The 24535-nt window shown below is 41.8% G+C and overlaps 1 protein-coding gene across 2 annotated transcripts in view; it reads right to left on the reverse strand.

Moving 5' to 3' along the window:
* The window catches only part of LOC139409152 (serine/threonine-protein kinase STK11-like), a 38991-nt gene extending 15849 nt beyond the window's left edge, over positions 1–23142 (reverse strand). The window contains exons 1-9 of one of the 2 annotated variants that reach the window (XM_071153917.1): positions 23006–23142; positions 21558–22398; positions 21082–21165; positions 19727–19816; positions 19484–19616; positions 19234–19370; positions 18697–18824; positions 17810–17867; positions 2765–2967 (exon numbers count right to left, since the gene is read on the reverse strand). In XM_071153917.1, the coding sequence (XP_071010018.1) occupies positions 2765–2967; positions 17810–17867; positions 18697–18824; positions 19234–19370; positions 19484–19616; positions 19727–19816; positions 21082–21165; positions 21558–21844 (1120 nt within the window). In that variant the 5' untranslated portion in view covers positions 21845–22398; positions 23006–23142. The remainder of the gene's footprint in view (positions 1–2764; positions 2968–17809; positions 17868–18696; positions 18825–19233; positions 19371–19483; positions 19617–19726; positions 19817–21081; positions 21166–21557; positions 22399–23005) is intronic. The other variant, XM_071153918.1, reaches the window with a different exon arrangement.
* Between the last annotated feature and the right edge of the window lie 1393 nt (positions 23143–24535).

Here is a 24535-nt window from a genome sequence, read left to right on the forward strand (position 1 = left end):
AGACACCTGCCAGTTGGTCAGCACATGCCCGGAGCACACATCCTGGTAATCCATCTGGCCCCGCAGCCTTGTGTATGTTGACCTGTTTAAAAGGTCTTACTCACGTTGGCTACGGAGAGCGTGGACACAGTCATCAGGAACAGCTGATGCTCTCATGCATGCCTCAGTGTTGCTTGCCTTGAAACGAGCATATTAGTGATTTAGCTCGTCTGGCAGGCTCATGTCACTAGGCAGCTTGCGGCTGTGCTTCCCTTTGTAGTCTGTAATAGTTTGCAAGCCCTGCCTCATAAGACAAGTGTCGGAGCCGGTGTAATACAATTCAATCTTAGCTCTATATTGACGCTTTGCCTGTTTGATGGTTCGTCGCAGGACATAGCAGAATTTCTTGTAAGCTCCTGGGTTAGAGTCCCGCACCTTGAAAGCGACAGCTCTGCCCTTTAGCTCAGTGCGAATGTTGCCTGTAATCCATGGCTTCTGGTTGGGGTATGTACATACAGTCACTGTGGGGACGACGTCCTCGATGCACTTATTGATAAAGCCAGTGACTGATGTGGTGTACTCATCAATGCCATCGGAAGAAACCCAGAACATGTTCCAGTCTGTGATAACAAAACAGTCCTGTAGTTTGGCATCTGCTTCATCTGACCACTTTTTTATAGACCGAGTCACTGGTGCTTCCTGCTTTAATTTTTGCTTGTAAGCCGGAACCAGGAGGATAGAGTTGTGGTAGAATTTACCAAATGGAGGGTGAGGGAGAGCTTTGTACGAGTCTCTGTGTGTGGAGTACAGGTGATCTAGAATTGTTTTCCCTCTGCTTGCACATTTAACATGTTGATAGAAATGTGGTAGAACTGATTTAAGTTTTCCTGCATTAAAGTCTCCGGGCCACTAGGATCGCCGCCTCTGGGTGAGTGGTTTCCTGTTTGCTTATTTCCTTAAACAGCTGACTGAGTGCGGTCTTAGTGCCAGCATCTGTCTGTGGTGGTAAATAAACAGCCACGAAAAGTATAACTGAAAACTCTAGGCAAGTAGCGTGGCCAGCAATCTATTTCAGGCGAGCAAAATCTAGACTTCCTCAGATTTCATGCACCAGCTGTTGTTTACAAATATGCACCCCCCCTCGTCTTAGGACATCTACTTTGTGCATGACACAGGTCATTTTTCCAACAATTGTTTACAGACAGATTATTTCACTTATAATTTAATGTATTACAATTCCAGTGGGTCAGAAATTTACATACACTAAGTTGACTGTGCCTTTAAACTTCAAGAAAAAAATTCAAGAAAATGATGTCAATTAGGATATCAGAAGCTTCTAAAGCCATGACATCATTTGAGTCAATTGCAGGTGTACCTGTGGATGTATTTCAAGGCCTACCTTCAAACTCAGTGCCTCTTTGCTTGACATTATGGGAAAAATCACAAGAAAGCAGGACTTCAGGAAAAAAACATTGTAGACCTCCACAAGTCTGGTTCATCCTTGGGAGCAATTTCCAAATGCCTGAAGGTACCATGTTCATCTGTACAAACAATAGTACGCAAGTATAAACACCATTGGACCATGCAGCCATCATACCGCTCAGGAAGGAGACGCGTTCTGTCTCCTAGAGATGAACGTACTTTGGTGTGAAAAGTGCAAATCAATCCCAGAACAACAGCAAAGGACCTTGTGAAGATACTGGAGGAAACGGGTACAAAAGTATCTAAATCCACAGTAAAAACAAGTCCTATAAATCAACATAACCTGAAAGGCTGCTCAGCAAGGAAGAAGCCACTGCTCCAAAACCGCCATAAAAAAGCCAGACTACGGTTTGCAACTGCACATGGGGACAAAGATCGTACTTTTTGGGGAAATGTCCTCTGGTCTGATGAAACAAAAATAGAATTGTTTGGCCATAATGACCATCCTTATGTTTGGAGGAAAAAGGGAGAGGCTTGCAAGCCGAAGAACACCATCCCAACCGTGAAGCACGGGGGTGGCAGCATCATGTTGTGGGGATGCTTTGCTGCAGGAGGGACTGTTGCTCTTTACAAAATAGATGGCATCATGAGAAAGGAAATGATGTGGATATATTGAAGCAACATCTCAAGACATCGGTCAGGAAGTTAAAGCTTGGTTGCAAATGGGTCCTCCAAATGGACAATGACCCCAAGCATACTTCCAAAGTTGTGTCAAAATGGCTTAAGGACAAGTTAGTCAAGGTATTGGAGTGGCCATCACAAAGCCCTGACCTCGTCCTACAGAAAATTTGTGGGCAGAACTGAAAAAGCGTGTGCGAGCAAAGGGGCTTACAAACCTGACTCAGTTACACCAGCTCTGTTAGGAGGAAATTCACCCAACTTAGTTTGGGAAGCTTGTGGAAGACTACCCAAAACATTTGACCCAAATTAAACAATTTAAAGGCAATGCTACCAAATACTAATTGAGTGCATGTAAACCTCTGACCCACTGGGAATGTGATGAAAGAAATAAAAGCTGGAAAATCTAAGATTAGATGTCAGGAATTGTGAAAAACTGGTGTATGTAAACTTCTCGACTTCAACTGTAGATGTTTAATATTCTCATGGATGTAATGCACAGTTGACACTATTGTCCAGGGAACACTTTACTTGAAGCCTCCACCACCATAATGCTGTTGTAACAATACCATACTGTATTTATGTCGTTTGTACCTTATCTGCCTACCAGCTGTAAAGTTCAGAAATCAAAGATTCTTCTCCATTTCTCTATCGCTCCACCTATCTCTATCCCTCCGCCTCTCACCTGTCATAGTGAAACCCTGAGAGTAGATGATCTCTCCGTCTCCGTAGAAGAGTTCGTCGTCATCCTCGTCGTCCTGGTCGGCGTAGCCGTGCAGGTGCTCCAGGTAGGGCAGTACGGTCATGCTACGCCACGCGTCCCTCCGATCAGCACTAGGGGGCATGGGCACCAGAGGCTCCGTTGCAGGGTGTTTCTTCCTTACCCAGCTGAAACCACAGAACATTGGTTACAGAATAAAACATTCCAGAAACTTAAAATAAGATCAAATAAAGATTGTGGGCCCCTACCTCATTTTTGGGGCGACATATGCCTTTCATTTTGGACCCATCAAGCTTATTCTTTGTTTGTGCAGCTAATTTACCGTTTATTTAGCTAGGTGAGTCAGTTGAGAACCAATTCTTAATAATGCTCGAGATGCCCAAGGCAAAAAAACTCAGTGACACCTTATTTGCTTAAAGGGATACTTTGGGATTTTAGCCATTAGACCCTTTATCTACTTAACCAGAGTCAGATTAACTTGTGGATAAAATGTGTATCTCTGTGTCTAGTATGTTAGAGGTAGTTTCCCCGAGACAATGCTAAATAGAGTTAGCACAATGACTGGAAGTCTATGGGTATCTGCTTCAAGTCATTGCGCTAATGCTTGTTAGCAACTTCCTTCAAACATCTGACTCAGGGGAAGTAGATAAAGCAAGCACCTCATTGTCAAAATCCCGAAGTATCCCTTTAAACAAGAGGATTTGCTTATGGAAACATCACAATACAGTGCCTTTAGAAAGTATTAACAACCCTTTACTTTTTTCTCCCAACAAATGTGTTACAACCGGAATTTAAAATGTATTCAATTGAGATTGTGCGTTACTGGCCTCACACACAACCCCATAATGTCAAAGTGGAATTATGTTTTTTTATTTTTTATTTTATTTTTTTACAAATTAACTAAAAATGAAAAGTGGAAATGTCTCAAGTCAATAAGTATTCAACCCCTTTGTTATGGCAAGCCTAAATAAGTTCAGGAGTAAAACTTTGCTTAAGTTGCATGTGCAAGAATAGTGTTTAACATGATTTTTGAATTACTTCCACATCCGTTTCCCCACACATATAGATAATTGTAAGGTCCCGCAGTTGAACAGTGAATTTCAACCAGTAAGACCAGGGAGGTTTTCCAATGCTCGTAAATGAGAACTTGTTCTCAACTACCCTACCTGATTAAATAAAGGTGAAATAAATCAATAAATGGCTCGCAAAGTAAGGCACCGATTGGTAGATGGGTAAACTTTTTAAAAGCAGACATTGAATATCCCTTTGAGCATGGTGAAGTTATAAAATACAATTGATGGTGTATCAATACGTCCAGTCACTACAAAGATACAGGCATCCTTCCTAACTCAGTTGCCGGAGAGGAAGGAAACCACCCAGGGATTTCACGAGGCCAATGGTGACTTTAAAACAGTTACCGAGTTTAATGGCTGTGATAGGAGAAAACTGAGGATGGATCAACAACATTGTAGTTACTCAAGAATGCTAACCTAAATGACAGAGTGAAAAGAAGGAAGCCTGTACAGAATAAAGATATTCCAAAACATGCATCCTGTTTGCAATAAGGTACTAAAGTAAAACTGCAAAAAAAAAAATCCTGAATACAAAGCGTTATGTTTGGGGCAAATCCTACACATTTGAATTGCTTACCAAGATGACTGTTGAATGTTCCACGTTCTAGTTTTGACTTAGAATTTCAAGCCGATTTTATGGCACACTTGAAAATGCCTGTCTAGCAATGATCAACAACCAACTTGACAGAGCTTGAAGAATTTTAAAAAGAAGAATGTGCAAATATTGTACAATCCAGGTGTGCAAAGCTCTTAGAGACTTACCCAGAAAGACTCACCTGTAATCGCTGCCAAAGGTGATTCTAACATGCATTGCCTCAGTGTTGTGAATATTTATGTCAATTAGATATTTCCGTATTTCATTTTCATTACATTTGAAATGTCTTTTTTAAATTAAAAAACATGTTTTCACTTTGTCATTATGGAGTATTGTGTGTACTCCCTTGCATAAAAATCCAGGTCGGTTTGGTCCTAGAGTTTTGAAATAAAGTATTGGGAAATAAGTATTTGAAAATGGTTTCAAATAGCAGGCCGTTTATAGAATTGTTTTAAAATACTCATAATACAGAGTTGATTCAGCATCACATTACTGGAAAATAATCAAATACATAGAGTAAGTATTTAAATAACAAATACTTCGATAATGTATTTGAAGCCAGGTCTGGTTCTCTCTTACTCATTTACACATCAAATAGCGTGCACACACACACACACACACACACACACTAGGGTCTCCTAATTAGGGGGCATGGTGGAAACAGCTGGTCTCTCCCAAGAGCACAGGCCTTTCATGCGTTTCATATATTTTTTTAAAAGACACTCCCTGTCATCCATTACTATCACAGTAATTTGACATGCAAATACTCAACTACTGTACTGAAGTACAGTACAGAGATAGAGAGAGACTTGTTAGTGTGAAAAGCCTACTCCCAAGCCAGCTTCAAAGCCAAATCTCCAGTGTCCTCACATTGGGCTAACTACTAGTAATGTGGGGGGTTCCCTCGTCTCTCTGCAGCAGACATATGGTGAGCAATATGTTTGGAACACCAAATCGCAATAAAATCACAATATCGAATCACAATCGTATGGCGAGGTCCCTAGAAATTCCCAGCTCTAGTAAATACAGGACAACAAAGTAGTCTTTGCAGCCAGGCATGATTTTCTCCGAAGTGGGAAGACTATAAGTGCGGATTGAGGACAACAGAAGCAGAGCCGCAATGCACAACAATAGAGCAATGTGTCATGACAACTGACCAAGTATTTCTTTGTCATTTGCACTGCAGTATGTGTCACCACTAAATCTCCTGCATGTCATGAAGCAGAATCACCTTGACAGGGCTCATATTTTAGGAGACAGAAATGTCCCACGTCCCCTTAGTCCTATTGCTAGAAATAGTGAAGAGCTAAGCAACACACTATGTAACAGGCAGCTTCCTTTCTGAGAGGAGTGAGTAATGGTAGAGAGGCCTGTGGAGACCTTGGCCTTTTGTTTTGTAACACATGGAGCATCAGTGACGACAGCCTTGCCATGGGGCCACAGAGGTAGGTGTATGTGCGCACAGTATGAGTGCTTGTGTGGGTGCATGCGTTTTCTGTACATTGTGACGTGGGATTGATTGTGTGTTTTCTGTACGTTGTGTGTACAACTTTTACGTTCAATCTACACCTCCGTCGAAAATCTTCTCCATGATTATAACAGGACACACTCCCACTCACTGCTATTTGCTGATCAAGTGCTGCAGCCATTCTCCTCCACCTCCGCTCACTAGTTATATAAAGAAGGCTAACCAATGGAATAAGCAGTTACTTAAAGCAACTGATATATGTATACTGAACAAAAATATAAAATGCAAAAGTGTTGGTCCCATGGGTCATGAGCTGAAATAAAAGATCACAGAAATGTTCCATACAACATTCCACAGGCCACAATCAACAGCCTGATCAACTCTATGAGAAGGAAATGTGTAGCACAGCAAGAGGCGTGTGTAGGGTAGGATAATACGTTGTGTGTGTGTGTGTAGGGTAGGATAATAAGTTGTGTGTGTGTGTGTAGGGTAGGATAATAAGTTGTGTGTGTGTGTAGGGTAGGATAATAAGTTGTGTGTGTGTGTGTGTAGGGTAGGATAATAAGTTGTGTGTGTGTGTGTGTAGGGTAGGATAATAAGTTGTGTGTGTGTGTGTGTAGGGTAGGATAATAAGTTGTGTGTGTGTGTGTGTAGGGTAGGATAATAAGTTGTGTGTGTAGGGTAGGATAATAAGTTGTGTGTGTAGGGTAGGATAATAAGTTGTGTGTGTAGGGTAGGATAATAAGTTGTGTGTGTAGGGTAGGATAATAAGTTGTGTGTGTGTGTGTGTGTGTGTGTGTAGGGTAGGATAATAAGTTGTGTGTGTGTGTGTGTGTGTGTGTAGGGTAGGATAATAAGTTGTGTGTGTGTGTGTGTGTGTGTGTAGGGTAGGATAATAAGTTGTGTGTGTGTGTGTGTGTGTGTGTGTAGGGTAGGATAATAAGTTGTGTGTGTGTGTGTAGGGTAGGATAATAAGTTGTGTGTGTGTGTGTGTGTGTGTGTAGGGTAGGATAATAAGTTGTGTGTGTGTGTGTGTGTGTGTGTGTGTGTGTGTGTGTGTAGGGTAGGATAATAAGTTGTGTGTGTGTGTGTGTGTGTGTGTGTGTGTGTGTGTGTGTGTTGGGTAGGATTATCAGTTGTGTGTGTGTGTGTGTGTGTAGGGTAGGATAATAAGTTGTGTGTGTGTGTGTGTGTGTGTGTGTGTAGGGTAGGATAATAAGTTGTGTGTGTGTGTGTGTGTAGGGTAGGATAATAAGTTGTGTGTGTGTGTGTGTGTGTGTGTGTGTGTAGGGTAGGATAATAAGTTGTGTGTGTGTGTGTGTGTGTGTGTGTGTGTGTAGGGTAGGATAATAAGTTGTGTGTGTGTGTGTGTGTGTAGGGTAGGATAATAAGTTGTGTGTGTGTGTGTGTGTGTGTGTGTGTGTGTGTGTGTGTGTGTGTGTGTGTGTGTGTGTGTAGGGTCGGATAATAAGTTGTGTGTGTGTGTGTGTGTGTGTGTGTGTGTGTGTGTGTAGGGTAGGATAATAAGTTGTGTGTGTGTGTGTGTGTGTGTGTGTGTGTGTGTGTGTGTAGGGTAGGATAATAAGTTGTGTGTGTGTGTGTGTGTGTGTGTGTGTGTGTGGGTAGGATAATAAGTTGTGTGTGTGTGTGTGTGTGTAGGGTAGGATAATAAGTTGTGTGTGTGTGTGTGTGTGTGTGTGTGTAGGGTAGGATAATAAGTTGTGTGTGTGTGTGTGTGTAGGGTAGGATAATAAGTTGTGTGTGTGTGTGTGTGTGTGTGTGTGTAGGGTAGGATAATAAGTTGTGTGTGTGTGTGTGTGTGTGTGTGTGTGTGTGTGTGTGTGTGTGTGTAGGGTAGGATAATAAGTTGTGTGTGTGTGTGTGTGTGTAGGGTAGGATAAAAAGTTGTGTGTGTGTGTGTGTGTGTGTGTGTGTGTGTGTGTGTGTGTGTGTGTAGGGTAGGATAATAAGTTGTGTGTGTGTGTGTGTGTGTGTGTGTGTGTAGGGTTGGATAATATGTTGTGTGTGTGTGTGTGTGTGTGTGTGTGTAGGGTAGGATAATAAGTTGTGTGTGTGTGTGTGTGTGTGTGTGTGTGTGGGGTAGGATAATAAGTTGTGTGTGTGTGTGTGTGTGTGTGTGTGTGTGTGTGTAGGGTAGGATAATAAGTTGTGTGTGTGTGTGTGTGTGTGTGTAGGGTAGGATAATAAGTTGTGTGTGTGTGTGTGTGTAGGGTAGGATAATAAGTTGTGTGTGTGTGTGTGTGTGTGTGTGTAGGGTAGGATAATAAGTTGTGTGTGTGTGTGTGTGTGTGTGTAGGGTAGGATAATAAGTTGTGTGTGTGTGTGTGTGTGTGTAGGGTAGGATAATAAGTTGTGTGTGTGTGTGTGTGTGTGTGTGTGTGGGGGTAGGATAATAAGTTGTGTGTGTGTGTGTGTGTAGGGTAGGATAATAAGTTGTGTGTGTGTGTGTGTGTGTGTAGGGTAGGATAATAAGTTGTGTGTGTGTGTGTGTGTGTGTAGGGTAGGATAATAAGTTGTGTGTGTGTGTGTGTGTGTGTAGGGTAGGATAATAAGTTGTGTGTGTGTGTGTGTGTGTGTGTGTAGGGTAGGATAATAAGTTGTGTGTGTGTGTGTGTGTGTGTAGGGTAGGATAATAAGTTGTGTGTGTGTGTGTGTGTGTGTGTAGGGTAGGATAATAAGTTGTGTGTGTGTGTGTGTGTGTGTAGGGTAGGATAATAAGTTGTGTGTGTGTGTGTGTGTGTGTAGGGTAGGATAATAAGTTGTGTGTGTGTGTGTGTGTGTGTGTGTAGGGTAGGATAATAAGTTGTGTGTGTGTGTGTGTGTGTGTGTGTGTAGGGTAGGATAATAAGTTGTGTGTGTGTGTGTGTGTGTGTGTGTGTAGGGTAGGATAATAAGTTGTGTGTGTGTGTGTGTGTGTGTGTGTGTAGGGTAGGATAATAAGTTGTGTGTGTGTGTAGGGTAGGATAATAAGTTGTGTGTGTGTGTAGGGTAGGATAATAAGTTGTGTGTGTGTGTGTGTGTGTGTGTGTGTGTAGGGTAGGATAATAAGTTGTGTGTGTGTGTGTGTGTGTGTGTGTGTAGGGTAGGATAATAAGTTGTGTGTGTGTGTGTGTGTGTGTGTGTGTAGGGTAGGATAATAAGTTGTGTGTGTGTGTGTGTGTGTGTGTGTGTAGGGTAGGATAATAAGTTGTGTGTGTGTGTGTGTGTGTGTGTGTGTAGGGTAGGATAATAAGTTGTGTGTGTGTGTGTGTGTGTGTGTGTGTGTGTGTGTGTGTGTGTGTGTAGGGTAGGATAATAAGTTGTGTGTGTGTGTGTGTGTGTGTGTGTGTGTGTGTGTGTGTGTGTGTAGGGTAGGATAATAAGTTGTGTGTGTGTGTGTGTGTGTGTGTGTGTAGGGTAGGATAATAAGTTGTGTGTGTGTGTGTGTGTGTGTGTGTGTAGGGTAGGATAATAAGTTGTGTGTGTGTGTGTGTGTGTGTGTGTGTAGGGTAGGATAATAAGTTGTGTGTGTGTGTGTGTGTGTGTGTGTGTGTGTAGGGTAGGATAATAAGTTGTGTGTGTGTGTGTGTGTGTGTGTGTGTGTAGGGTAGGATAATAAGTTGTGTGTGTGTGTGTGTGTGTGTGTGTGTGTGTAGGGTAGGATAATAAGTTGTGTGTGTGTGTGTGTGTGTGTGTGTGTGTAGGGTAGGATAATAAGTTGTGTGTGTGTGTGTGTGTGTGTGTGTGTGTAGGGTAGGATAATAAGTTGTGTGTGTGTGTGTGTGTGTGTGTGTGTGTGTAGGGTAGGATAATAAGTTGTGTGTGTGTGTGTGTGTGTGTGTGTGTAGGGTAGGATAATAAGTTGTGTGTGTGTGTGTGTGTGTGTGTGTGTGTAGGGTAGGATAATAAGTTGTGTGTGTGTGTGTGTGTGTGTGTGTGTGTGTAGGGTAGGATAATAAGTTGTGTGTGTGTGTGTGTGTGTGTGTGTGTGTGTAGGGTAGGATAATAAGTTGTGTGTGTGTGTGTGTGTGTGGGTAGGGTATAATAAGTTGTGTGTGTGTGTGTGTGTGTGTGTGTGTAGGGTAGGATAATAAGTTGTGTGTGTGTGTGTGTGTGTGTGTGTGTAGGGTAGGATAATAAGTTGTGTGTGTGTGTGTGTGTGTGTGTGTGTAGGGTAGGATAATAAGTTGTGTGTGTGTGTGTGTGTGTGTGTGTGTAGGGTAGGATAATAAGTTGTGTGTGTGTGTGTGTGTGTGTGTGTGTAGGGGGTAGGATAATAAGTTGTGTGTGTGTGTGTGTGTGTGTGTGTGTAGGGTAGGATAATAAGTTGTGTGTGTGTGTGTGTGTGTGTGTGTAGGGTAGGATAATAAGTTGTGTGTGTGTGTGTGTGTGTGTGTGTGTGTGTAGGGTAGGATAATAAGTTGTGTGTGTGTGTGTGTGTAGGGTAGGATAATAAGTTGTGTGTGTGTGTGTGTGTGTGTGTGTGTAGGGTAGGATAATAAGTTGTGTGTGTGTGTGTGTGTGTGTGTGTGTGGGTAGGATAATAAGTTGTGTGTGTGTGTGTGTGTGTGTGTGTGTGTGTAGGGTAGGATAATAAGTTGTGTGTGTGTGTGTGTGTGTGTGTGTGTGTAGGGTAGGATAATAAGTTGTGTGTGTGTGTGTGTGTGTGTGTGTGTGTGTAGGGTAGGATAATAAGTTGTGTGTGTGTGTGTGTGTGTGTGTGTGTGTGTAGGGTAGGATAATAAGTTGTGTGTGTGTGTGTGTGTGTGTGTGTGTGGGTAGGATAATAAGTTGTGTGTGTGTGTAGGGTAGGATAATAAGTTGTGTGTGTGTGTGTGTGTGTGTGTGTGTAGGATAATAAGTTGTGTGTGTGTGTGTGTGTGTGTGTGTGTAGGGTAGGATAATAAGTTGTGTGTGTGTGTGTGTGTGTGTGTAGGGTAGGATAATAAGTTGTGTGTGTGTGTGTGTGTGTGTGTGTGTGTAGTGTAGGATAATAAGTTGTGTGTGTGTGTGTGTGTGTGTGTAGGGTAGGATAATAAGTTGTGTGTGTGTGTGTGTGTGTGGGTAGGATAATAAGTTGTGTGTGTGTGTGTGTGTGTGTGTAGGGTAGGATAATAAGTTGTGTGTGTGTGTGTGTGTGTGTGTGTGTAGGGTAGGATAATAAGTTGTGTGTGTGTGTGTGTGTGTGTGTGTGTGTGTGGTAGGATAATAAGTTGTGTGTGTGTGTGTGTGTGTGTGTAGGGTAGGATAATAAGTTGTGTGTGTGTGTGTGTGTGTGTAGGGTAGGATAATAAGTTGTGTGTGTGTGTGTGTGTGTGTGTGTGTGTGGGTAGGATAATAAGTTGTGTGTGTGTGTGTGTGTGTGTGTGTGTGTAGGATAGGGTAGGATAATAAGTTGTGTGTGTGTGTGTGTGTGTAGGGTAGGATAATAAGTTGTGTGTGTGTGTGTGTGTGTGTAGGGTAGGATAATAAGTTGTGTGTGTGTGTGTGTGTGTAGGGTAGGATAATAAGTTGTGTGTGTGTGTGTGTAGGGTAGGATAATAAGTTGTGTGTGTGTGTGTGTGTAGGGTAGGATAATAAGTTGTGTGTGTGTGTGTGTGTGTGTGTGTGTGTAGGGTAGGATAATAAGTTGTGTGTGTGTGTGTGTGTGTGTGTGTGTGTGGGGTAGGGTAGGATAATAAGTTGTGTGTGTGTGTGTGTGTGTGTGGATGTGTGTGTGTGTGTGTGTGTGTGTGTGTAGGGTAGGATAATAAGTTGTGTGTGTGTGTGTGTGTGTGTGTGTGTGTAGGGTAGGATAATAAGTTGTGTGTGTGTGTGTGTGTAGGGTAGGATAATAAGTTGTGTGTGTGTGTGTGTGTGTGTGTGTGTGTGTAGGGTAGGATAATAAGTTGTGTGTGTGTGTGTGTGTGTGTGTGTGTAGGGTAGGATAATAAGTTGTGTGTGTGTGTGTGTGTGTGGGTAGGGTAGGATAATAAGTTGTGTGTGTGTGTAGGGTAGGATAATAAGTTGTGTGTGTGTGTGTGTGTGTGTGTGTAGGGTGTAATAAGTTGTGTGTGTGTGTGTGTGTGTGTGTAGGGTAGGATAATAAGTTGTGTGTGTGTGTGGGGTAGGATAATAAGTTGTGTGTGTGTGTAGGGTAGGATAATAAGTTGTGTGTGTGTGTGTAGGGTAGGATAATAAGTTGTGTGTGTGTGTGTAGGGTAGGATAATAAGTTGTGTGTGTGTGTGTGTGTGTGTGTGTGTAGGGTAGGATAATAAGTTGTGTGTGTGTGTGTGTGTGTGTGTGTGTGTAGGGTAGGATAATAAGTTGTGTGTGTGTGTGTGTGTAGGGTAGGATAATAAGTTGTGTGTGTGTGTGTGTGTGTGTGTGTAGGGTAGGATAATAAGTTGTGTGTGTGTGTGTGTGTGTGTGTAGGGTAGGATAATAAGTTGTGTGTGTGTGTGTGTGTGTGTAGGGTAGGATAATAAGTTGTGTGTGTGTGTGTGTGTGTGTGTAGGGTAGGATAATAAGTTGTGTGTGTGTGTGTGTGTGTGTGTGTGTGTGTGTGTGTGTGTGTGTAGGGTAGGATAATAAGTTGTGTGTGTGTGTGTGTGTGTAGGGTAGGATAATAAGTTGTGTGTGTGTGTGTGTGTAGGGTGTGGATAATAAGTTGTGTGTGTGTGTGTGTGTGTAGGGTAGGATAATAAGTTGTGTGTGTGTGTGTGTGTAGGGTAGGATAATAAGTTGTGTGTGTGTGTGTGTGTAGGGTAGGATAATAAGTTGTGTGTGTGTGTGTGTGTAGGGTAGGATAATAAGTTGTGTGTGTGTGTGTGTGTAGGGTAGGATAATAAGTTGTGTGTGTGTGTGTGTGTGTGTAGGGTAGGATAATAAGTTGTGTGTGTGTGTGTGTGTGTAGGGTAGGATAATAAGTTGTGTGTGTGTGTAGGGTAGGATAATAAGTTGTGTGTGTGTGTGTGTGTGTAGGGTAGGATAATAAGTTGTGTGTGTGTGTGTGTGTGTGTGTGTAGGGTAGGATAATAAGTTGTGTGTGTGTGTGTGTGTGTGTGTAGGATAATAAGTTGTGTGTGTGTGTGTGTGTGTAGGGTAGGATAATAAGTTGTGTGTGTGTGTGTGTGTGTGTAGGGTAGGATAATAAGTTGTGTGTGTGTGTGTGTGTGTGTAGGGTAGGATAATAAGTTGTGTGTGTGTGTGTGTGTAGGGTAGGATAATAAGTTGTGTGTGTGTGTGTGTGTAGGGTAGGATAATAAGTTGTGTGTGTGTGTGTGTGTAGGGTAGGATAATAAGTTGTGTGTGTGTAGGGTAGGGTAATAAGTTGTGTGTGTGTGTGTGTGTAGGGTAGGATAATAAGTTGTGTGTGTGTAGGGTAGGATAATAATGTTGTGTGTGTGTGTAGGGTAGGATAATAATGTTGTGTGTGTGTGTAGGGTAGGATAATAAGTGTCAAGTCTCCATAAAGCAGCCTAGTGAAACTGCTTCACTTAACGAGAAGGGGGCCCCTAAGGAGCCGGGACATTAAAGTTGCATTGACTCCAGCATGGTATCGCTACCCATTGTAATTCTCCTTAATGTTAATATTTGCACAGAGCTGGGTAATTCATTTTAAAGACCCATCTGCCCTTTTGCCTGGTTAAATATTTATACTGTCATTTTTCTCCAGCTCCTATTTACGTCTCCTTATCCTTGGTTTATTTTGGCCACACATAGAAGGACCACATATGAAGGAGCGATTGATTACATACTCTTGAATAATTGCTATTAACATGCACTAAGGTAGGTTAGGCAACACGGGACGCACTACATCCTATCATGATGTGCAATCCATACATGGAAGTGAAATAAACATGAAGTTAAAACACATTTGCTATCAAATTAATAAACTATGAATAAGCCAAGTTAATAAACTGAATATTGAAAAAGCATATGCTAGAGGTATCTAAACCAACTCTCAAACATAGTTAATTTAATGCGATGCAGTGCCGAAGACCGCTGCGCCACTCGGGAGGCCAACATAGTTCATTACAAGCATGTGTATGTATCTACACTACCTGTTTTCATCATTTTTCTCTCATTCCATTTTGCACCCAATACAGCGAGCCAAAATGAAATATGATTTTAAAGCAGTTTTGAGACGCCCACGGTGAATACAATACGTGATTTTCCCTCCCTCCCCGAGCTCTAGCATCACACAGATACGCTTCAGTCATCTGTTGCCATGGTAACTGCAGCCGGCATTCACTAGAGCATCAGCCCATGTAGTCAAGAGTTTTTAAGGGCTTGGGGGAAAAAAAACTGGAAAGTTAGGAGAGAGAGAGGGAGCGATAGATTGGCTGGGCAGGGAAATGCTGCCTGTCTGACTGATGCCTTTTTAACTACAGCTCATCAGAAGCCCTGAGGTAGCACCAAATAAGGCAACGGATCTCACTACCACATGACTTCTTGGTGATGTTAGATAGAGGCATACAAAAGGTTGGAAGCATAATAGGTTGTAACTAAGGTTGAATGGCGGGAACCCGGTTATCGATATTTATTTCCCAAAACCACTCACTTCTCCCAGGATAAAATAGCTGTGAGAACCCGGTAAATTATTTATGAAAAGCATGGCGTGAAATGGAACTGTTAAATGATATGCAATGTCTAAATCTAGCTTCGCTACGAACTCTGCATGATGAATCAATCCTCAGGGTGGGGACAGACAGCCCATCTCACTATGGAGGCATATGATCTATGATCTCATCACGGTAACCTTTTTTTATTTTCTTCCTGTGACAGGTAGGCCTACACTTGCTACAACATAGCCTGTTACAATAATATAAAGACAGCATGCGTGCCTAATTTACCCATCCAGCTGGCGTATCACTCGATTATCTTTACTTTAAATCATTGCACGCGCAAGCACTCTCTCCATGTCCTCGCTCTCCATCAACTACATTCAAATTGCTTCCAAAACAGATCTAGATTTATATATAGATGTCCTAGTCTACCTCTTTCAGATAATAAATTCAATGCAGTATCAGCTTTTATATTAGTCTAATTAATGATGGGTTATGCATAATAAGCTTCTAACTTACAGCCTTACAGTCTCTTGCGCAATACAGAACCTCCTGTGTTCCACTGGCCTCTCTCCTTAAATAACGTTCCTTAGCTGTTGGAGTCCCATGCAGGAAAAGCTAGACTGGAATAGCTTGCTGGACATGATTTCTTATACCAATAGACTTGTTCCCTGAATGCTAAATACAGCAGCCAATCGAACTCATGGGTAGTTTGAAAGAAGAGCGAACGCGCAATAGCGGTCTGTAGCAGTTAACGGTCTGAACCGTTCAATCTTTGTGAAGAGAAGTTAAAGCCTTTTGCGTCTAATTCTAAACCTATGTTATTCAAGGATGTTACTAGAATGATGAAGATAAGGACAACAAAACATATTTCATTTAACTGTTGAAAGCGAGGAAGGAATGAAGCAACAATAGAAAGAGGTAGGCTCTAACATTAGGGGAAATATTTATGATATACAGTGCCTTGCGAAAGTATTCGGCCCCCTTGAACTTTGCGACCTTTTGCCACATTTCAGGCTTCAAACATAAAGATATAAAACTGTATTTTTTTGTGAAGAATCAACAACAAGTGGGACACAATCATGAAGTGGAACGACATTTATTGGATATTTCAAACTTTTTTAACAAATCAAAAACTGAAAAATTGGGCGTGCAAAATTATTCAGCCCCCTTAAGTTAATACTTTGTAGCGCCACCTTTTGCTGCGATTACAGCTGTAAGTCGCTTGGGGTATGTCTCTATCAGTTTTGCACATCGAGAGACTGAATTTTTTTACCATTCCTCCTTGCAAAACAGCTCGAGCTCAGTGAGGTTGGATGGAGAGCATTTGTGAACAGCAGTTTTCAGTTCTTTCCACAGATTCTCGATTGGATTCAGGTCTGGACTTTGACTTGGCCATTCTAACACCTGGATATGTTTATTTTTGAACCATTCCATTGTAGATTTTGCTTTATGTTTTGGATCATTGTCTTGTTGGAAGACAAATCTCCATCCCAGTCTCAGGTCTTTTGCAGACTACATCAGGTTCTTCCAGAATGGTCCTGTATTTGGCTCCATCCATCTTCCCATCAATTTTAACCATCTTCCCTGTCCCTGCTGAAGAAAATCAGGCCCAAACCATGATGCTGCCACCACCATGTTTGACAGTGGGGATGGTGTGTTCAGCTGTGTTGCTTTTACGCCAAACATAACGTTTTGCATTGTTGCCAAAAAGTTCAATTTTGGTTTCATCTGACCAGAGCACCTTCTTCCACATGTTTGGTGTGTCTCCCAGGTGGCTTGTGGCAAACTTTAACCAACACTTTTTATGGATCTTTAAGAAATGGCTTTCTTCTTGCCACTCTTCCATAAAGGCCAGATTTGTGCAATATACAACTGATTGTTGTCCTATGGACAGAGTCTCCCACCTCAGCTGTAGATCTCTGTAGTTCATCCAGACGATCCCGACCCTGCTGCAAGTTTATTGCATTCAGATGACTCGTAATGTCAACAGTGATCTGTCAGCTCACCTGTCGCGTTTTCCTCTTGCATCGCAGGTGCTCCGTCGGTTGTCAAACCCACGAGTTTTTCTCCATCTCATTTACACATCTTGGCCCCGTAGTTGTGCATGCATAGGACGTAAAGCCAAAAACTCCTCTGTCACGCAACTGGGCAATGTCAGAAATGTCTCTTGGCTGCATCTCTGATTGACAGTGTCGAGATTTGAGGCTTCTCCATTCTCAGATAGTGAGCTGAAAGTTTAGAGGGACGGCCAGGTCTTGGTAGATTTGCAGTGGTCTGATACTCCTTCCATTTCAATATTATCGCTTGCACAGTGCTCCTTGGGATGTTTAAAGCTTGGGAAATCTTTTTGTATCCAAATCCGGCTTTAAACTAAGCCTGGTGTGTTCCTTGTTCTTCATGATGCTCTCTGCGCTTTTAACGGACCTCTGAGACTATCACAGTGCAGGTGCATTTATACGGAGACTTGATTACACACAGGTGGATTGTATTTATCATCATTAGTCATTTAGGTCAACATTGGATCATTCAGAGATCCTCACTGAACTTCTGGAGAGAGTTTGCTGCACTGAAAGTAAAGGGGCTGAATAATTTTGCACGCCCAATTTTTCAGTTTTTGATTTGAAATATCCAATAAATGTCGTTCCACTTCATGAGTGTCCCACTTGTTGTTGATTCTTCACAAAAAAATACAGTTTTATATCTTTATGTTTGAAGCCTGAAATGTGGCAAAAGGTTGCAAAGTTCAAGGGGGCCGAATACTTTCGCAAGGCACTGTATATGCATCAGCCTACTGATTACATAAACAGTCCCTATTACATTTCAAAATTAAAATTACATTTGCTAGCCCATACTTGTAACTTTGTAAGCCACATGGGCCATTATGTTTTTCTGTGGTGGGTAATGTTCAGTAGCCTATATGATATAGGCTATGTATTGTAAACAAACAGGAGCTGCATTACCATAAAAGCCTGTTCCAACACAATGGGCCTCACATTAGACCTCCACATGATACAAGAAAGAGGCAGTGGGTTCTGTTTTCTCCTCCCATCATTATCGAAGTGATACAATTTGGCCTTCCGCAGAGCACAGATGCAAATGACAACAAATCAATCACTAAAGTGACAGCTTGTTTCCTCGAGCACTTTACATTCATCATCCTATGTTGAATAGAAATAGATTGGACATCGCTCATCACCCGACTGCTGCTGCCCCCCCCAATCTCAGATTGAATTTGCATTTCAATTAAGAGCACTCTCTTCAGCAAGTATGGAGGTAAGTTCAACTGCTGCTTCAGCTAGAAAGGGAGCACGATGACTTACTTGTGTTGTCTAATGTTTTGTATTGAGAACCTCTTCTCAGGGTCATACTCAAGCATTCCTGTAAGAAAAAAAATAAATAAAAATTATTGACAGCTACGTAATAATTTGATGATGCATTTATTCCTTTCATCATGTCCTTATTTTTGTGCGGTGTTTAAATCAGGGCTATTTGACAACGATGAAAACAGACACTTGACCATAATGAACGTTTCCATCGAGAAAAACAGAGTGGCTGTCCTTCAAACACGTCTTTATTTGAGTTTTTTTTTTCAATACACTGCATATTCGTGATACATCAAAACAACAACTGTTGTGACACCGAAGGTACAATCACCACAAAGCCATCACCAAAAGTCAAACCTCCAAGAATGAATCACTACTAACTGCTAAGTACATTTGAGCGTTCCAATAAAGAGGAACATTTATAATTCTGTGGCCATACCCTTCTTGTAATGAGTGATTCCTCACGAAACCGGGACAAAAAGACGCCATGATTTGGGGGATTTTCACAAAATGTTATCCACTGAATGGTCATTTGGAGGAATAATTGTTGACATATATATCTAAAAGCATAATTGAGAAATAATTTATCAACGTTGGCATCCCTCAAATACTCTTACTACTGCTTTCATCTCTAATAAGGCTTAATAACATGAAATAGAATATTGGGAGTGCCAGCAGCAGTGTTAGTCAGTCTAGACCAGGGCTCTTGAACCCTGTTCCTGGAGTTACCCTCCTGTATGTTCAGTCCAACCCCAGCTATTAACTAACCTGATTAAGCTTATCCACCAGCTAATTATTAGAATCAGGTGACCTCGAGTAGGGTTGGAGTGAGTAGGGTTAGTTCTCCAGCAATAAGGTTGGAGAGCCCTGGTCTAGACTCTTACCTCTTAACAGGCCAGAGAGCAGAGGGCCACACTCCTCTGGAACACTGTAGTCTCCCTTCCCAATGTTCTCAAACAGCTTATAGATGTTGTCACCTTCGAAAGGGTACAGGCTGGTTGTTATGTTATAACTGGAAAAAAAAAATACAATTCCAAAATCAAGAAGAGTACTTTAATGAAGAATAATCTGCAGGGGCGCAACTTTCCCCCCCGCCACATTCTAAAATTGCATTTTTGTCCCCCCCAGTATTATCATTGGAATTTTACACAAAAACAAGGCAACAGTGTGGTTTAGGACCATGCGGACGCCTCCGAGCAGTCATGAAGGCTGTTTGGAGTGTTTATCCGACTGGATAACATATATATACACACACATATCACCCACACTTCTAAAACCAAAGTTACGCCCCTGATAATTTGCAATTCAAATCACATTATTAGACAGCAAAGCATGTTCAATTCAATAAATTGTATTTTTCACCCAAGAGGCATAAAATAAATATGCCAGCTGAAACAATTAATGTCAGAGTGGCCACTCACAGTGTGACACCAGCAGACCAGATGTCCACTTTGAACCCTGAGAAGGTGTCCAGGCCGTTGGCAATCTCTGGGGGCTGGAAGGCCGGAGAGCCCTGGCTCGTACAACATGTGTCGTCCTCTGCAAATGGGTGCAGCGCCTTGGGAGGGAGAACAGGAATACACAGATAATAATTCGGCCCCATAAAGGTAACCCAATTAAACTGCAATATAAAGTGGATATCGGAAAACAGTCAGAGGACTAGGGGCTCACCTCTGCTACACCCAGGTCGGAGATTCTTAGTGCGCCATCCGTCGTCAGCAGTAGATTCCCTGGTTTAATATCTTTGTGAACTATTCCTTGGCTGTGCAAATATTCCAAGCCATCTAGCAGCTGGCAAAAGTACCTGGGGAAAAATAGCAATACATCTGTATTAATGTCACTGTTTGGTGTTCGTGTTTGGCCAGATATCTTTAGGCCACATATCTAGAACTATTGAATTGAGATGAAAGATACCCATGAGCTTGAAAGACTGGAAACCTTTTCTCATCAACACTGTCCAACATCTCCTGCATTCCACATACACAATATTCCATCACCATATACGTAGGCAGAGTCAAGGAAAAGAGACAAGGTGGCAATGGTTTCATACTGGTAATTTAGCAAGGCGCCAAAACAAACGTGCTATACATCTTCATCACCAAAGGATCTATATTAATTCTACACAAATAACCTTGAATCCTAATGTCTACTACAGTACTGATCAATATGTGGTTGACTGACTAGTCACTAATCCATGAAACTAGCTAGATACACAAAATATAAATCGATCCAAGTCTGGGAACATGCAATGTCCTTGAGAATACATTAATCTTCCTGAATGGACCGAAGATGACAAGCGTACAAATCGTGAAAATTAATGTCTAAACAATACTCATTTCTGTATTCACACTCCTCAGGGTCACTTATCTAGCCAGCATAGAAGGCACTCATCTAGCCAGCATCCTCAGCCAGAGTGGGAAGGAGAGAGGCGTGAAAGGGGATCATTAGTTCCTATAATAATGTTCTCACCTCAACAATTACACTAAAATGCCAATTGGGATTTACTTGACCCTACATTGGCAGAATCCTTCATGGTCCTAAAAAAGCAAGTGCTAAAGCCATCTTAAGTGTCAACTGTACTAAAATGTATTGGGGAGACCGTTTTAATGTCAGAGATAAAGGTTACTGAGTGTTTATGTGGTGTAGAGCAGCAGACTAAGGACAAGCCAGAGATCATTACAATCAAAGACAGTGAGTTGGGGGGGCAGAAGGTAAACTTGTGAAGTTAGTTAGTCCATCTGATTTAACTTTGCCTTTTTCTCCCCAAGAGGCCAACAGAGACACCTTGTGGTCATACCGCTGAATTCCAGCAACATGAGCTTTGAAGGACAGTGCATTGTTTTTACAGTTGATCTGCATAGCTTACTCGACAACTGTTCCATGGGACAAGATCATTCTCCAGATGTGAGGAAAAAGTCACCCCAAAATAGACGAGCCTAACCCACTATCCACACGTTATGCTTGGGCAAATCTTATGCAGTGCTTGAAGGCTTCGTTAGTGCGACTTGTATGACACGTCCATAAGGGAGTAGTCCATAAGGGAGTTGCAGCGATGGGACAAGTCTGTAACTACCAATTGGATACCACAAAATTGTCAATAAAAATAAATAATAATATATATATACATTTCTACAAAAAAAGTACATTTAATGTCTAGTTGGCCGGATTCAAGTGCACAGCGAGCCGGATAGGAACCGTGGGGCGTACTTTGCCCCCCCCTTGGTTTAGATACTCATGCTAAAGAATAAAAACATTTTTTTAAAGGATATATCTTTTGCTTCTCCTCATTATACAAAACTTCAACCAACTGGATAATATTCTTGTGCCTTAATCTTCGTAGCAGCTGAATCTCTCTGTAAAGAAAGAAAAGTGTTTAGATATATGGTAAAAGGAAAACTGGAGTAATTGCACTATGGAATAATACTGCATTTTCATCAGCACTCACAACAAAAGACACAGGGCAAAGATCATTTGAACAGCCTTCATGTTGTTTTATCTTCTGGCCTTTCAAAGGCAAGATTTATTGAGATAAACATTAGTGTCCTGAAAAGCTCAATTTACATCCCACTTCAATCAATAGTGAGGTTAATTTTACATTCAGTAATTCCTCAGAGTAAATCCTGAAGTACATAATCTGATTAGAAGCATATTCACACACCAAAACAACAAATCCATCAACACAGCTAGCTTATTCTGTAGATCAACACTAAAAGCACTGAAAAGCCATGCAAAGCATTCCACATACTTTTTTACATTTTGCTCCCCATTGGGGATGCGTCTCAGCTTCTTCTTCTTGAGGATCTTGACTGCCCTCCTGCAGAGGGTCTCAGAGTCCAGCATCTCCTTCACCTTCCCGTAGGAGCCCTCCCCCAGCAGGTCTCCCATCAGGTACTTCCCAATCAGCTTGGCCTTCTTCCTCCGCGGCTCGTAGATGACTTCAGTGGAGTCGATGCGGTGGATGAAGGTTTCCATGCACATGGTCAAGTCATTCTCCAAATAGTCCATGTGTTCATGGATGTCCTCGTCATTCATGGTTGCCCCTTCAGCAACTTGACTGTTCTTTAATACTACTGTACTGTTTGTTTCTGGATGCCCTGGGTCGGACTGTACGAAATTGCAAGAAAAATATTCCAATACTGAATATTGAAATGCAGGATACTGCAACTGCAGAAAGGCTACAGAATGTTCTCCTTAACCTGCTGACCATGCAGCACTGCTTGAGCAGAGAAGTGAGTGGACTGGGTTTGGGTACTGTCCAATATTACAATGTCTGGCTATGGTATGAGGGAATGGTTTAGTTCTTTGTTCTCTGATGATATAGGCCTTTTCCCTCCTTAGCCATGTCCTTGTGACACCTGGGACCTGCAGTGTTGTGATGTCTGCAGCTTTCTTTGGTTCTTGGTGAATGTCATGTTGTGGGCAACTTAATTGTGAATCAGGTATATGATTTTCATTGAGTTCTTCTACAATGTTTAGCTGATCTAATTTTCTACCTCCATCCCATGTACCGAATAAATCCGGGGTACTTGCCAAGACTGCAAAACTGGTCTGCCAGCGTCAATGAATCGTTGCAGGGATCCTCAGATCTGCATTACAAATGCACAATCGCATAAGAAATTTGATGAAATTCACATCATGAGATGGCACCTTCCAAATGCTTGGAATATGACAAATACACACTACCAATGATATGGATGTGCTATCATAACGATTTACATTTGAATACTAGCTCCAATTACAACAAGCAATGCTAAATATTCTTATGAACATCACATCTATTCAACAAAAATAGCAGGTCATGGGTAATATACAGTAATCAGTGAGATAGGATAGTGCAAACCAGCAGATCTAGCGAGGCTATGGCACACAGGGGCACAATAACATTTCTGAGATTCGATTCATTGTAGCAGCCAACTCTTGTGTAATAACAATAACTAGCTAGCCTGTTTGCCAGCTAGCTATTCACTACTGTAACGCTTCGCAGTCACGTCCACAAATCAAGCAATGTTATTAGCATTCAGCTAGCTAGCTTAGCAAGCATACATACTAGCTAGCTAGCTATCTATGTACGACAAACCTGCTAGATAACGTAACGAACGCTATGTCAATAACGCATTTATTTCACGCCACGTCATTTTTCATAACATTTGCAGTTACATACATGTTTTGTATGTTGAAAGAGGTCAACTTTACCTTGTATGCTACTTGACCGATATCATCGATTGCCCATGTAGAAGTGCTGGATGTCAGAAACGCCTCCATCTTGTTTACACACTCCATGCTCCAAACCAAAGACAGTACAATATGAAGATAGGGTAAAACTGCTTCTCCAATAGAAATCCCCGATCACAGTTGTAGGCGATGTCATGGCGACGTTGACTAGCAAAGCGCATGCGTATAAAAACGTCATCGTGTCTGATGGTCGTCTCGCGCTAAACTCAAACAAATCAAAGGCACTCCTTCGATATAAAGTTGTTGTATACTAAAATAAAAATGTTTCAGTTTGTCACTTTCTCGAGGTTGGAGTAATAACATGTTCAGCTACTTAAGTACTTGTCTTGAATCTAGGTTGTGCATTCAGATTTCGAGAAAATTAACAACTAAGGAATACTTTTTATTTTCTCTCATTAACTTATCAAGCCCCAAACCCCGGTCTGGTCTGTTTGGTCTGTTTCGCAAGCGTTCCCGGAAGCCTCGCGATGTTGGCCTCTGGGTTTAGAAACGCTGTGACCAAACCATAGAAATTCACCATGCTGAAATATATTTCAACCGCTAAGAATTGTGGTATAAGAATACATGGCGTGATCCTCCGAGGGGTTTAAATTATCCATATGAAAGTCATACAGTAATCTGCTACTAAGGTTGGTTATATGCTCAAAACAAAAAAAACAAAAAAAAACAGTTTTTACCATGTGTAGTTTTTTCTGTAGAAACAGGACTGTTTCTGTGAGTTGACTTCAATGAAAACATGTCTATGAGCAAAGGATTGAGGGCCCTGTGAAAGGGCCCTATCATGTCAATATCAGCTGGTGAGGCCACATGAATACATTATTGGATTATGCTAATAAATTATAATGATGATTTTATTCAGCCTTCTCTTATGTGGATGTGATGTTAACACTCACCAGTTGATGGCAGCACTGGTAGATTATATTTTTCTGGACCAAATGCAAAGTGGTCCCAATGATACAGTGGCACATTGCAACACAGCCTACAAGTAAACAGACAGACAGATGGATGGAAAGAGAAAAGACAAACAGAAGACAGAATATATGATTGATAGGTTGATATAACATATATCCTTAGTTATTTAGCTTTGAGAAAACCCTAGATTCCACACATACTTTAATTTCATGCTGTTTCACAACATTTCTCCAACTTGAAAGGTCCCATCAGTATTGCTTTACCATAGAGTACATAAATAATGGAGATTTGAAGTGGTTAGTCTGGGTTGTCATGCACTGGCCTCATTATCTGTGTGGCCCAATGATCCAAACCATGTGAGCTGCTGCAGTGACCCAGTGCTCCAGCCCACCCACTGCACCACTCTGACGGGTCTGCATTCCTGCTGTGCCCTAGGGTCTCTGTACAGCAACAGAAGGCAACATCATTCATCACAACTTACAGCAACAGCATATGCTACTTAAATTTTCTCCACCATCAAAGGGACTACATTAATGCCAGAGACAGACAGATGGGAAGATTGACACAACTTTGGCTCCC

This window comes from Oncorhynchus clarkii, chromosome 5 (assembly GCF_045791955.1).
Source record: "Oncorhynchus clarkii lewisi isolate Uvic-CL-2024 chromosome 5, UVic_Ocla_1.0, whole genome shotgun sequence".
In the NCBI taxonomy this organism is placed as follows: Eukaryota; Metazoa; Chordata; class Actinopteri; order Salmoniformes; family Salmonidae; genus Oncorhynchus; species Oncorhynchus clarkii.